The 12999-nt window shown below is 41.0% G+C and overlaps 1 protein-coding gene across 8 annotated transcripts in view; it reads right to left on the bottom strand.

Annotated features, from left to right (window-relative positions):
• LOC110985112 (uncharacterized) overlaps positions 1–12999 on the bottom strand; it is a 43296-nt gene that overhangs the window by 17084 nt on the left and 13213 nt on the right. For 4 of the 8 annotated variants that reach the window (XM_087144817.1, XM_087144821.1, XM_087144818.1 and 1 more), the window contains 7 exons: positions 10816–10883; positions 9141–9212; positions 8280–8371; positions 5660–5694; positions 5036–5090; positions 4083–4132; positions 2528–2650 (listed from right to left, as the gene is read on the bottom strand). In XM_087144817.1, the coding sequence (XP_087000943.1) occupies positions 2528–2650; positions 4083–4132; positions 5036–5090; positions 5660–5694; positions 8280–8371; positions 9141–9212; positions 10816–10883 (495 nt within the window). Of the gene's footprint in view, positions 1–2527; positions 2651–4082; positions 4133–5035; positions 5091–5659; positions 5695–8279; positions 8372–9140; positions 9213–10815; positions 10884–11122; positions 11889–12999 lie in introns of those variants that run through there. The other 4 variants (XM_022245887.2, XM_022245889.2, XM_087144823.1 and 1 more) reach the window with 3 other exon arrangements.

Here is a 12999-nt window from a genome sequence, read left to right as displayed (position 1 = left end):
CTTTGCTGATCCGTCTGGGGCTGGTTTGCGGGGCCGGCGATACTTCCGTTTGACATGTTTCCATATGTCTGCGTTGCTCTCTGCGTTTCTTAACGTCGATATGGAAACTAGGCTTTACATACGTACATACATGCGCCACTTTGTTACCTTGCACAGCAAGTGAAACATCCTACTTGTCACTTTGTCGTGCAACTGATAGTGAATGGTGTGTAGGCTGAAGAGGATTTGAATGCTATGAGGCTCAGGATGCTCAAGATACTGGGTATTTTCATGCAGCACTATTTATGAGTGGGGGTGATCAAGTTCTGCTGTGCAAGTTGTTTTTGAAGGCGACTGTAAGTAAACAATCAATCATGAACCCTAACAGCCCTCAATCCTCCAAGTTCAATATAAGTTTTATTATGGAATCGCTCCATTAAGAATACAAGTTGAAATGTCCATCTGTCTTTCAAGATACGTCACAGTGAGGGAAAATAAAAAACCGTTACGTCAACACTAGAAATTCCCATCTTTACAAAACTTTGTACAGCGTTTCAACTTTCAATGGCATGAATGTAAATTGAAAGAGAGGAAATCTGGCGAATCAATTTCTCTTTGGAGGAGCAGCTTACACGTATGTTTCAGTTCAATGCTGTCAACTGACAACAGGAAGCATTGTTTTTTATTGTGTAAACTGCGTGGACGCGTGGGCGTGCAGCTCTGTGAGGCATGGTACGACACTGGATGATATCAATGTCTAAACTTTCAGGAAGCTTGAATCACCCTGTCGTGGTGTTTTTCCCGAGGTGCTGATGAGTATGAGGTGGTGAAAAAACTACGACAAAATCCAAGTAAACGCCGAGAGTATATGTCCTGGAAATAAGGCTAACAGGCCCTCTCATCACAGTACCATTTTACACATGTGTTCCATAAGCAATGGTAATCTGACATTCTGTGTCCTTTGCAAGTCAGGCAATTCAAATTTGGCCTAATGTTGCATACCGTTTGAAGCTTTTTTTGACATTATTGCCACATTTTTTTAGTTTGAAGTGGCAATACGGGCCACCAAAGGGCTGAGGTGGTCACTAACGAGAGTGAGGTGAGACGCCTCACCTTTGAGCAGGCTGTTTACCATATAAGCATTACGGCGATTTGACCAGTACGAGCGTGAAGAAACATGTACTGGTACATGCCTATGTAGGCACTTGCAGGCGATGTACATGTTTGAATGAGACACAGCAAACAGTAGTCTAGAACAACGTGACTATATTGGCTAGGATGGTGATCACTTGCATAGCAACAGTGGAAGTTTTCCAAAGGTGGGCACCAGGGATGGCTCCACGGTTGGTCCGTCTGCAGGAATGAAGCCCCGCATGGCAAAACACGCAAATGCTTTCTGATAAACCATTAAAAGTGAAAGGGGGTAAATTTTGAGGTTTGTTCCCAGCTAAATGGAGATTTTCATTGCTTCTTGTTTTTTATTTCTTTCCTTTTCCCCCCCCCCTTTTTTTATAAATTTTTTTCCGGGGGGGGAGGGTGGGAAGTGGCAAGTACCTCCCTTATCCCATCACCACGCCAATACCTACGCCCATACACATAAATCACAATTTGCATTAGATCCAAAATGGCTTGTAATTCTAATATTTGATCGTGGTCAAGGTTCTGACGAAGCCTGACGAAACCACAGCATGGCCCAGTTCTGAATGCTAAAATGATCAGGAAAGAAACTTGTTTTTTCTTCCTCTGGACCAAAGCCTGTATAGTGCTGTAGTAGCAATACAGCATATAGGGACTGAAACCACAAAAAAGCATGCCCCAGGCACGAATTCAACGGAGTCAGCAGAGTTCTAAAGGCAAGGCAGAAGCAATATGACAGGCCCATTGAAGTGTTAAGGACACTTGCATCTATCAAGGTCAGTGTAAAATAGCTTAGAGATTTTGGCAATGATAGCGGTGTCAAAGGAAATGAGCAAAACCGCAGAGTCGTGACAAAACATTTGGTCTTAAGCCGATTGCTCTTTTGTTGACACAGCCACTAAAATGTCAACTTCCTCGCACTATTATCAAATTTCATACATGTGCATCTAACACACCTCAGTACAGTTCTGGCATCTGAAAGGATCCCAAATATATTCTACAAAAATTATCCACCCATTTTCTGTGAGATGGTATGGCTTTTTAAGAACACAAAGAACTGTTTTTCTGGGGGTTTTTTATGATCAAAAGAAAGCACATACATGTGCATGCACTGATAAGCCGCAAATAGGGATCACTGACCATTTCCTGCAGCTCTGCAGATGAATAGAATTTATTCAGAAATCTTAACAATATTTTCGGGCCTTCGATGAAGATTTGCCACCATGCCAGAGGAAAACCCCAAAAAATGTAAATTCCAAGGCACAGCCTGGCATGAATTGATGATCAGATTGAAGGAAATGTTGTGACGGAAATGGACTTTGAAATGCACATGACTGCGCCTGCCAAATGGCATGATTCCTTGACAGTGTGGGGGAAATAACAAAAAGTGACCAAGTTTTTTTCTCTTTACAGAGAAGACTTCATGACGTGAGGGCAGCCACTGCTCCGGCCTAGATGGTGTTGGGTCACTTATCCCGCGGGCTTTGCGAGCCCAGATATTGGCCAATTCCTGCTGGAAGACAGGGGTGTTGGTCTGCAAAAATGTAATTGTTTCGAAGAGACAAAATATTTCAGGCTTTTGACTCACCGAACAAATGGATTGCTGCCCTTCTGTATGCTACTCGCATGAAACTTTGCTGATCTCATAAATATCACATAGTGCCAATTTTGACACCAATTGTTCTTGCAGCAATATTCTTCAAAGATGGAGAAAGATCATCATTTTACAATATACACCTGTCTGGTCATGCTTGTAGTGCTCTCTGTAGAACATAGCAATATACATGTACATGTATATTGTGCGTCATGGCATGATCAAGGATACCATTTATAATGCATGTTAGAATATTGATCACAACCTGACAACAGTGGATTCCACAGATCTGCCTAAAGCACATCTGCATGTACCGGTACACCAAAGTCCCTCACAGTTCAGTGTTCAAAAAATGCATGCATACCAGTTCGTAATGGGGCAACTAGAACTCGAGTACACATTTTTGCTATTTTTGCAACAGAGGAAACCATATGAACACACAAACACAAGAATTCAAATGGCATAAAACGAAACAAGCAAAAAGGCACCAAGTGAAACATGAGAGTATTTGGCACATTATGGTCCTCACAAAACCTGGCAAGTGGATCGGAAGTCTATCACAGGTCATCTACTCTGTCAAGCCACAAGCTATTCAAGCGAACTACCAGAAAGACAATCCTTTTTGGCTTTTTCTTCGCTGTTACTTGTGACCAGGGGCCAATTTCATAGAGCTGCTTAAGCACAAAATTTGCTTAAGTGGGAAAAATATTTGCTTAATAAACAAAGGTTACCAGCTCAAACTCTATCTGATTGTCATGCTAATCAAAAAACAGCTAAATACAATCCCAAAACAATATACATCACATGGAATTTGGCTGGTTAACCGATTTATCAAGCAAAGTTTTTACGCACTTAAGCAAATTTTGTGCTTAAGCAGCTCTATGAAATTGGCCCCAGACTTGATGACCTGTGACTGGACATGTACCTGTAATGGACTCAAAAACGGCCAAACACTGCACGGTCACTAATTTCTCTTTTCATTTTGGAACAGAAAGTGAAGAGTGCTTGAATCTTCTGGAACACAACTGCTCCGGTTAGGAACAGGGGCTGTTCCCACTGGCAGACAAAAGCACTGTGCTCCTGCAAGATACTGGCAGGCCCTCATCATGTACTCAAAGAGGCACAAACATCAGCTGGGAATGTAATATGAGCATGGCGGGTTCTCACGAGGAACCCACATTACCAAAAGGAGCATGATTATCGAAAGAATAACACCCACAGTTATGAGACACTTCCTTTCCAATCCCATGGGGTACATCCATCCATTCTATTTATAGCCTCGGATAAGATGGATGCACACAGAAATGAACAAAATTTGAACTTAGGCGGTAATGTAAAAAATGGATGTGGAGAGGGTTGCTTTGGTACGTACCAGATTTGTGAAGGAGGATGTGGAGGAGCCATTGTAACTTGGTGCACGACCTGCGGGAAACACAGAGAAACATCGAGAATTACACTTTGATATGCCTGCACCTTTTACACAATAGTACTCTCACTTCCACAATCTCCCACCAAAATACACTGTTGATAAGGGTTGCGTATCAGAACTGGGTACCTCTGGTAACTGACTGATGTTGCTGAAAAACGGTTCTAAGTTATGGAGCTAGGTACCAGTGATTATTCACTCACTACAGACAATGAAGAGGTTTTATATGGTTTTTGTGCAGTCCTTTTAAAATGTAAATTTTGAAATGTAAACCAGGCTATATGGAAAGTTACTACAGATTTCCCACTCATGTCCAAAGGTGGATGATGGGTGTTTTTTGGTCAGACAGAAATTTCGTTGACATTTGGGATTAGTGGTGTAGGTTTTGTTAAAAGGTAGCCATGTTTTATTTCCTGCCCACAAGTCTACTGCGCTGAAGGGCAAGCATGACTAGATGTGCTAACTTGAGCCAGATTATGATGACTGCAGACGATCTGCCTGGAATTAAGGGCAGATCCAGAATCAAATATTGGAGGTACAAGGCTGAAACTGTTTCATGGGGGCCAAAAAGTTTGGAAATTTCGGGTAACTTTTCATGGCCTTTCTGAGAGATGAGGCTTTATTTGGGTCTTTTTAGCAGCCTTTGGGAGAAGTGCAGCTCTCACTAAAAGAAACCACCTTTTCCCATAATTTTTTAACAACGAACAGCATTTTTCTCCTGGGGCAGACATGGCCCCTACTGCCTCCCCCTGGACCCACCAACGTCTGCCGGCCTTTCCATGGTTCGACAAAAACATTCATGGTCACAACAGTGCCACCCCAATGATCATTAATGAAAGATCCAGGGAAGTTATCAAGGAGGGGAAGAACTGATATGGGCAATTAAGAAAATAACTTGCCCTGTGTGTTTCCTTGTGGATGGACATCTTCCACCTCTTGTTCAAACCCCGGACCCTGACAAAAAGAAACAAAGATGCAAACATGAGCTATCATCACTTGTTTAACTTCCTGGTTCTATTGTAAACATACTGTTATACAATACACATTGAGGATCATGGCCCTTTCCAATTTTGGTTTTGATTGAGGGACCGGGATATATCATTACTAGAGCACTCAAAACAGCTAAGACAGTATACATGTACATATGCATCCAAGTACTTTTGGTATGTAAGTTGATAAGTATATGTGTATGTAGCAATCAATCCTAGGAACCACAGTCGTCCACTACATTATTTTCAGTGCTCTGAATGAGATGTGCAAACATTTTCCCATTCTTCCCAGAGTGACATCACAGTTTTGCTCATGAATATGGAATACGTGTTGGCTTCAAAACCCCAATGCAGCAAAGTATACCTTTTAAAATGTCAGTGAAGCAAAAACTGAAAAAGAGATGAACTGAAGCACAAAGGTGCATTTTGGAGGTTTTTATTGAACAAAAAAACGGACTGCAGTGACCCTTTAAATCCTTTCCAAAAGTGACCATTCAGCCACTACGGTAATATTGGTAATTAGGCTGTACTCACATCCCCATCGCTGAAGTCACTGCCCCAACCTTCCTCTGCAGCAAAACATAGTACAAAGACACAATGAACATTTCTATAAAATTTGTCTTCAGTGTGTGATTTCAACCAACTACATGTAGAAGTAGTATCTCTGGCCTTTGCTCTGCTGTTATTAATTGAAAAAGCACAATGATTTTGACAGACTGGTGAAAATGCGCAAAATCTGTCGACCTGGTGCACGTTTGGAACGGGTTGACAGATTTTACACACTGTGATTGGCCAACGTGTTGTAAACTCTTGGAGGCGCACTATAGTTTGAATCGCCAGTATTCAACGCCATTCCCGGATTGAGACGTAAATGATAATAAAAACGACAAATAAGAATGGCTTTTTTTGTTAATCACAATGCTCTGAAAAGGAAATCTAATGGTGTTATTTCGAAACTGAATCAAACCTTGGGGCGAGTGACTCCTCTTTGACAAAATGAAACTTTTTCTAAGCAATTTCAAATGAAAGAAGTGTGAAAGTAACCGGGAAAACCTACATTTGGTTCTCCACACACACACACCGCTTCCAGCATGCATTTTGGACACTATTAACGACAAGAACTCACAAATTTGAGAATGTACGTGTACTTTATAGTAGGAAACAATTTGTAAGTAAAATTTCACATGTAAAAAAAGCGCATTACCACAAGTTATAGACCCCAAAAGAAATCTAACAAATGCATGTATAACATTGAAGCTTTGAAAAGGTCTATACAAAGAATCATGCATGGTCCAGAAAGATAGAAAATATTAAACAAACAAAACAAAATCTGATGCTGGATATTCCCAAATGTGATTCTACATCCAGAACAGACACATGTATGACTCCAACAATTCGCACCAACATGTACACAACACATGCATCATTTGCACAAGGTCTGTGAAGAGTAAGTCACCAACACTGTTGTAAAGTGTAAAGTGTACATGTACATTGTATACGTCACTTTGCGGTGCAACCAACAACATACAACAAACAACCAGGGATGAAAACAAACATGTCTTTAACCATGCACGTACAACAGTATGGATGAGGTTACCGTGGCAACAAAGATGTCAAAATCCTCATCGGCAGTTATACGTTATTGCTTGAAGAAAGTAAATGTGACAGCAGAAAACAGGAATTCATTACACATTCATTGCTGCAGTATGTACAGTACATTCATGTACATCACTGAACCAGGTGTATCAATGAACAACTTTATAACACATCTCTTGCTGATTCTTTGTCGTGATTGGCTGAAATACGGTCATGTGTAGTTCGCTAATACAGGCACACATGTACTGTAGGTTAGAACATGAAGCGTCAGTGTGAATTGGGTGCATACCAAGGCAGCCCGCATCTGCAAATTCCAAAGTACTCCCAAATTTGGACTTGTTACAGCGCCCCCACATGACAATAAAACAGTCAAAGACTCAAAAACTGGATATGGGGGAAAACAGCATTCCTTTAGCTGGCTGAGTTGCTTATGAGTTAATGGTTAAAACAGTTTAGTAATAAACACCTGAAGATTTTTATTTCACATTTTGGATAAAGGTGTGTTATACAAAACATATGCACTGACATACATGTAATTTGGTCATTCGTGCATATCCGTGCCTGTGAGTGACCGGAAGAAGGTACTACTGATATTTCCCTGAGCCTTCAGCATTGAGGACATGTAGGAGTCTCTTCTAGTTCCTCGGGGCACAGAGACATCCACTAGCAACCTCATTGCCAGTCCACAATGTGTATATTATTTTCATATTCAGAGTGCCATAAGATACGCCACTGGTGAATTTCAGGCCCGTAACTTTCATGCTGAACGAAACCAGGAAATCAGCTTAACAAAGGTTGTGTGACTAAAATTAAAAGCGGGAGGGGCTAAACCGACTCAAGGCTCGTCATATTGCAGTTTCTGTCGAGCATTGGGTTTAACTTTCACTCCTTTATAAAGAGGCTAGTTGGGCTGTTTTCAGGAATGCAGTTAGGAAAGACTTTAAGGTCTTGATCTCTTTAAATTGCATAATCCACTGTAATTCCAAAAAGAATCACAGAAAATTTGTTGGCTCAAACCTTTGATATTTTTCAAAACAAGATACCACAGCCAGAGTCTATTACTAAGTTGACTTCATAAATAACAACACTTGCGTGAGATTTTTTGCAGGTCTGTGGAATGTCTTGCAATGCTGTTGCATTTTTTGACACTCTTGACATAAAGTCCCATGGTGACATTTGCCATGCAATGCCCGACCATGAATACTTAAAGAGTTCCACTCACACTTAAACTTTCTGGGTAGGCCTCCACAGCATTAACGAGGTGATTTCGTTTTTATAGGCTAAATTAGGACCGAGTTGTGGGGACATTTAGTTGTCCCAATAATATTTTTCGGTCCCCACAAAAATGAGTGTTAGTAACACAACAAGTGTCCATGGACAAGGTCAAACCAATGGGAACCACCGACATGTGCGGACTGCATGTGGACAGAAATTGCCATGGCCTACTTACAAGTCTTCGGTTTCCTGTCACAGAAAATTCCAGTGGATTTAGATTTTACACATCCTCTGGCATGATTACTTGTTGAAGATGAGCAAGAGTACATGGTATGATGTTTACCTTCGCTACCTTGTTCATCCCTACTGACTTGCCGCTTTGACTTGTCGTAGTCCGGTGTCGGTGTCTTGGGAGGAGGCTTAGTCCGTGCACTTCTGGAACAAAAGCAAGTTCAGGAGTGATCCATGAGGTGACACGCTCCGGATGCTTCTTTTTCTCTTTTTGTTTCCAAACAATTTACGAAGTTCTTGCATTGTTTTTATATAAGGAAGTCAGCCAAACTGCTATTGGATGTAGCCGTTCAAAGGAAAAAAAAATCTGGAATAAGCAGCCATGCATAGAATGCCAGAGGTGAAATCTGCACTACTGGTAGGCCACGTCGCCACGATTTTCCTGGAAAAAGTATCCCTTCTGAGCCCCCAGGCATGCCAGACAATGTAGACATTGATATCATTTCCGTGTAAATCACTTACATGTAAACATTCATTTGGTAAGGAAAGCGCCAAGTGCCATTTTTAAAAGTGCAGACACTTAAAATTCCTAAAGAGCAGCATAATGCCATAACTCTGTACCACTCATTTCGAAATGCCAAATTCAAACATCTATGTACATGTAAATCCAGTCACCTGTGGTAAGATGATGCAGCTCTTTGAAATGCACTCAATTAATTCTTGACAAAATAAGGCCGAGACACTTAATTTATTTGAATACTGTCGTTATGTAAAAAACTGTTTTTCCAATCAGCAAACAAGCATGTGTACAGGTCTGCACAATGTAAAGATACTTGAATGCTACACAACCATGCCTCAACATCAGCAGGGGGTAAACATGTACATGCACACCATTTACTTCTGCTGTAATTGTGCATACCCTTTTAAATGCTTCTGGTCCAAGTCACAGGCTTACAAATAACTACTCATTTACCCGAATCCCAGCTTGGACTTCTTCCCAGTTCTCCTGTTCTCCTTGACCTTGTTTATCTGTTTCCACAACATTCTGATGGGAAATGAACAGGTGTGTATTGGTTAGCAAAGTAAATGTACACAAACTGGTGGTAACCAATGTATGGAAACGATGCACTTGCTACACAACCCCACTTTAAGTTAAAAGTCTGGTGCGGCCCGATTATTAAAAAAATAGTACAGAAATAGCGCCGAGGAGAGCAATGTTTTAAACATGGTGTACTCTAAAAATTAGGGAACAGGAAGTTATCAGCTACATGTACATGTATCTACTCCATACAGTACAACCAATGACATCCTGTGTATATCAGGCATGCATTGGCCTGGCCTGGTCTTTGCCTTGTGAATTCAGGCCTTTGATTGCACCTTTCCTAATGCACCTTTCTTAGAATGCCCTCTCCCCCCCCATTTCTCTATCCTATTTTATCCTTCTCTGCTGTTGGTGTCTGCATGCAGCTTCATTATCATAAAAAAAGATGGGTCCTCAAAGATGTCTGGCTTTAAGTCAACTGGGCACTGAAAATAAAGTCATCAGCCCCTGGAGTTACTTATTACGGTTCTGGTGATAACCTCCCAGTTTCTTTGCATTCCGCTGCTCCAAGCAGATTCCTCAAAGGGGATTTATAGAGGACTTTAAAGGATCAAGGAATCCACACCAGCCACTAGTACAATGTACTTTATATCAAAAAGTGTTGTACCGCAACATTTTGCGATGCTGGCATGTCCAAGTTTAGATCCTGTTTACACACCAAGGTCCTAGTACTGCATAAATATTGTGAGTGTGTGGCACACATCAATTTCATTTCTAAGTCATTTACATGTGTTGCAGTGTTTTCTCTGTAAATGTGGCACTGATTCCGTAAATTTAAATCAACGACCACGGTACATGTACATGTACTCCACAGGGAAGACTGTATTCAGACATGTAGGTAGTTGTACGGATACAGTACACATACATGTACATTGTGACGTTTCCTTCGGCTGGAGATTTTACGAGCAACAGGCATGGACATACCGTTACATTGCAGGAAGTCAGGACAAAATGGGGAAATAGTCATTTGCAAAAGAATTGGTTCACCAGATCATGGTATAATTTACAACGTGCAGGAATGGCAAAGTTCAAGTCCTAGTTCATGAGTGGATGGCGTTGATCCCATCACACACACAAGTGTGTATTTGCCTGCAACTGGGGACCCCCTGTTGTTCCTCTTTTATTTGTACTCTATTTTAGAAGACCACCCATATGTTTTGCACACAGTTGTCAATCGGGGGCCTTATTGTCCTCTATTGTTCAGGGTCCCCAACTGAATGCAGAAACAAACTTCACACTCACATTGAAGACACAACGTACATGTATGTATACATCTGGGCAATAAAAATAAGAAAGAAAAAGAAATTGTTGAATAATTCTCCTCATTACAGCTCTGATAAAATGAAATTTCATTCTGTGCACCATGTGTCCCCAGTGTAGGACCTGCCAAACTCTTTGGCATATAAGTGATTACCGGTACATTATGAATATCGGAGTTCTGACGACATTCATGTACATGTTGACACTGGCCAACTGTAACACAAAGAAACATCTTATTTTTTTTGCATGTGCAAAAACAAATATAAACAGTAATCAAGTTACTTACGAGGCTGGATCGCTCTTTCCTGTCGGCATATTAGGGTACAGTCTTCGCAGTTTGTTTTCTGACAGCTCCTGAAAGTTGAGGATTTAAAAAAAAAAAACGAACAAACAAACACACAGATGAGAAGAGCACAAACACGAAACTACATGTACAATCCGGGAAGCAGGATTTTCTGTCAGGATGTGGCGGTTTAGATGGCGACGGTCGTAGCTCCAAAATATTCACGTGAGCACAAAAATCACATGCATGCAGCAGCACAAAATTGCTGGGTCCTTTTTTCTAAGTATAGCGCAGGGAAATCCAGACCTACAGGAAGAAGCCTCTGACGTTATGGTACTGGTAGCTGCTCGGTACGACTTGAGCCTTTAGCTGGCACCCCCTAAAAAAGTTAAATATATCTCCAGGGCACGGAACGGTTGTTTGAACCTCAGTCCAAGGAGCACGACGGCCGACTTTGAGCTGGGGCTTCAAAGCTGATTCTGCTACTCGTCAAAAGACTGCTGCATCAGTGGGAGCACCGCCAAGATTGAGCCCAGCAAACGAACAGCGAAACTGGCTAGGCAGCATGGTTGCCCTTTTCAAGCCCCAGTCATATTGTTCCTGACTGCACACCGAGAACTCCTTTCACTTTCTACATCCCACTCACACCTATCTACTCGAACTGTGTACATGTACGTGTTACATGTATCTGCTCTCAAATCTTTCTACAGAAAAATCAAAGTAAAAGTCTCCAGCAAAGCCTCCTTCCTGGTAAACATGATGTAATGGACATTAGATTTTAACCATAGGACTCGAAACAAGGAAACTGCAGCACAGCATGTGTACAAGTGTGTACATGTACACTGGTTCAACTGAGACTTCCTTGTGTCCCACACAATGCATGCAAGTACATGTACATCACAGCAACATGTTAAAAAAAAAAGCTTGGGCATGCACGTCCTCTGATGCACATGTATGTTTCAAGAACAATCGAACGTAATTGCCGGAGGCCTAAAACCATCACATGCAACTAGATTTACAAGGCCATCGGAAATGTTTACATCTGTGACATTAATCATGTTTATTTTTGCACACAGCCTAAAAAGCTTACGCTGTGCACTCCAATGTACCCAGGAAATTACCAGAAGTACAATCTACATGCATCTGTAAATTTTCTTTTGGACCTTTGAGTTTTGCCATCTTACAGTAGGCCTACATACCCCAAGCCTGCTTTATCTGCCCTTCCTATCACCGATCATTTAATACAACTTGTTGACTGTTGCGATGTGAGAAAAGGCATTTCATATCCTTTTTTCACTCCTGCCAGGAATGTCTCCATGGTACATGTAGCTTTAGTGTGAGGTGATTTCAGGCAGAGCTACCAGTATGCATCCATTAGGACATTTAAGCATGTTGAAAAATACACATCCTACATTTACTGATGCATTCTGCATCGCAGCAGTCATCAAATGGGCAGTTTCGCGGAAACATCAACCTCTGGGCCAAAATTTCAAACTGGTCCAAATGTGACAAATTACGTATCATTTTGAAGCTTATGGTGTATACTTTCATGAAACTTCATTTCTAACAACATTCACGAATTTTGCTTTTATATGATACTGAAAAATTGGTTTTAAATACCGAGAAATTGGGGAAAATATTTCCTCTCTGAAAGATTTTCTGTTTTTTAGCCTGAAAATAAGCTTTTTAGTTCAAGTTTTGTTACTGTTTGAAGAGTGCCCCAATAAGTAAACAATGACAGAAATGAATTTTCATTTTCCTTTGAAATTCTATGTAATGTCTTATTTTATAACACCTATTTTTCTTATGTACGTCTGACACCAAAATGACATAGTTTTTTATCCCCTCAGTGCACCCTTTAGCTAAAGACTGCCAAATTGACAATACAAAGCACAATGAGTTCCTTCTTTCTAGACATCAGCTTAACTCCCCCAATTATTTTTTCAAATATTCACAAATTGTGGAATCAGACGTGTACGTCGGACACCCTGTACGTCCGACACTGTCAGAACCATGCATTGCTAGCAATGCAATGCTTTTACACTGTACAGAAACCACTACCACCTCATTTGCATACATGGAAATGAGGCCCCAACATTTTGTAAAAGTACCAAATAGGCTTCACTTTTGTTTTTTACTAATTTGCCAAAAATTGACTATTTGGGCATACACATCCTAAAAGGATTA

This window comes from Acanthaster planci, linkage group LG13 (genome assembly GCF_054643075.1).
Source record: "Acanthaster planci isolate LZ-2023a linkage group LG13, COTS_SCS, whole genome shotgun sequence".
In the NCBI taxonomy this organism is placed as follows: Eukaryota; Metazoa; Echinodermata; class Asteroidea; order Valvatida; family Acanthasteridae; genus Acanthaster; species Acanthaster planci.
This window is presented reverse-complemented; position numbering and strand designations above follow the sequence as displayed.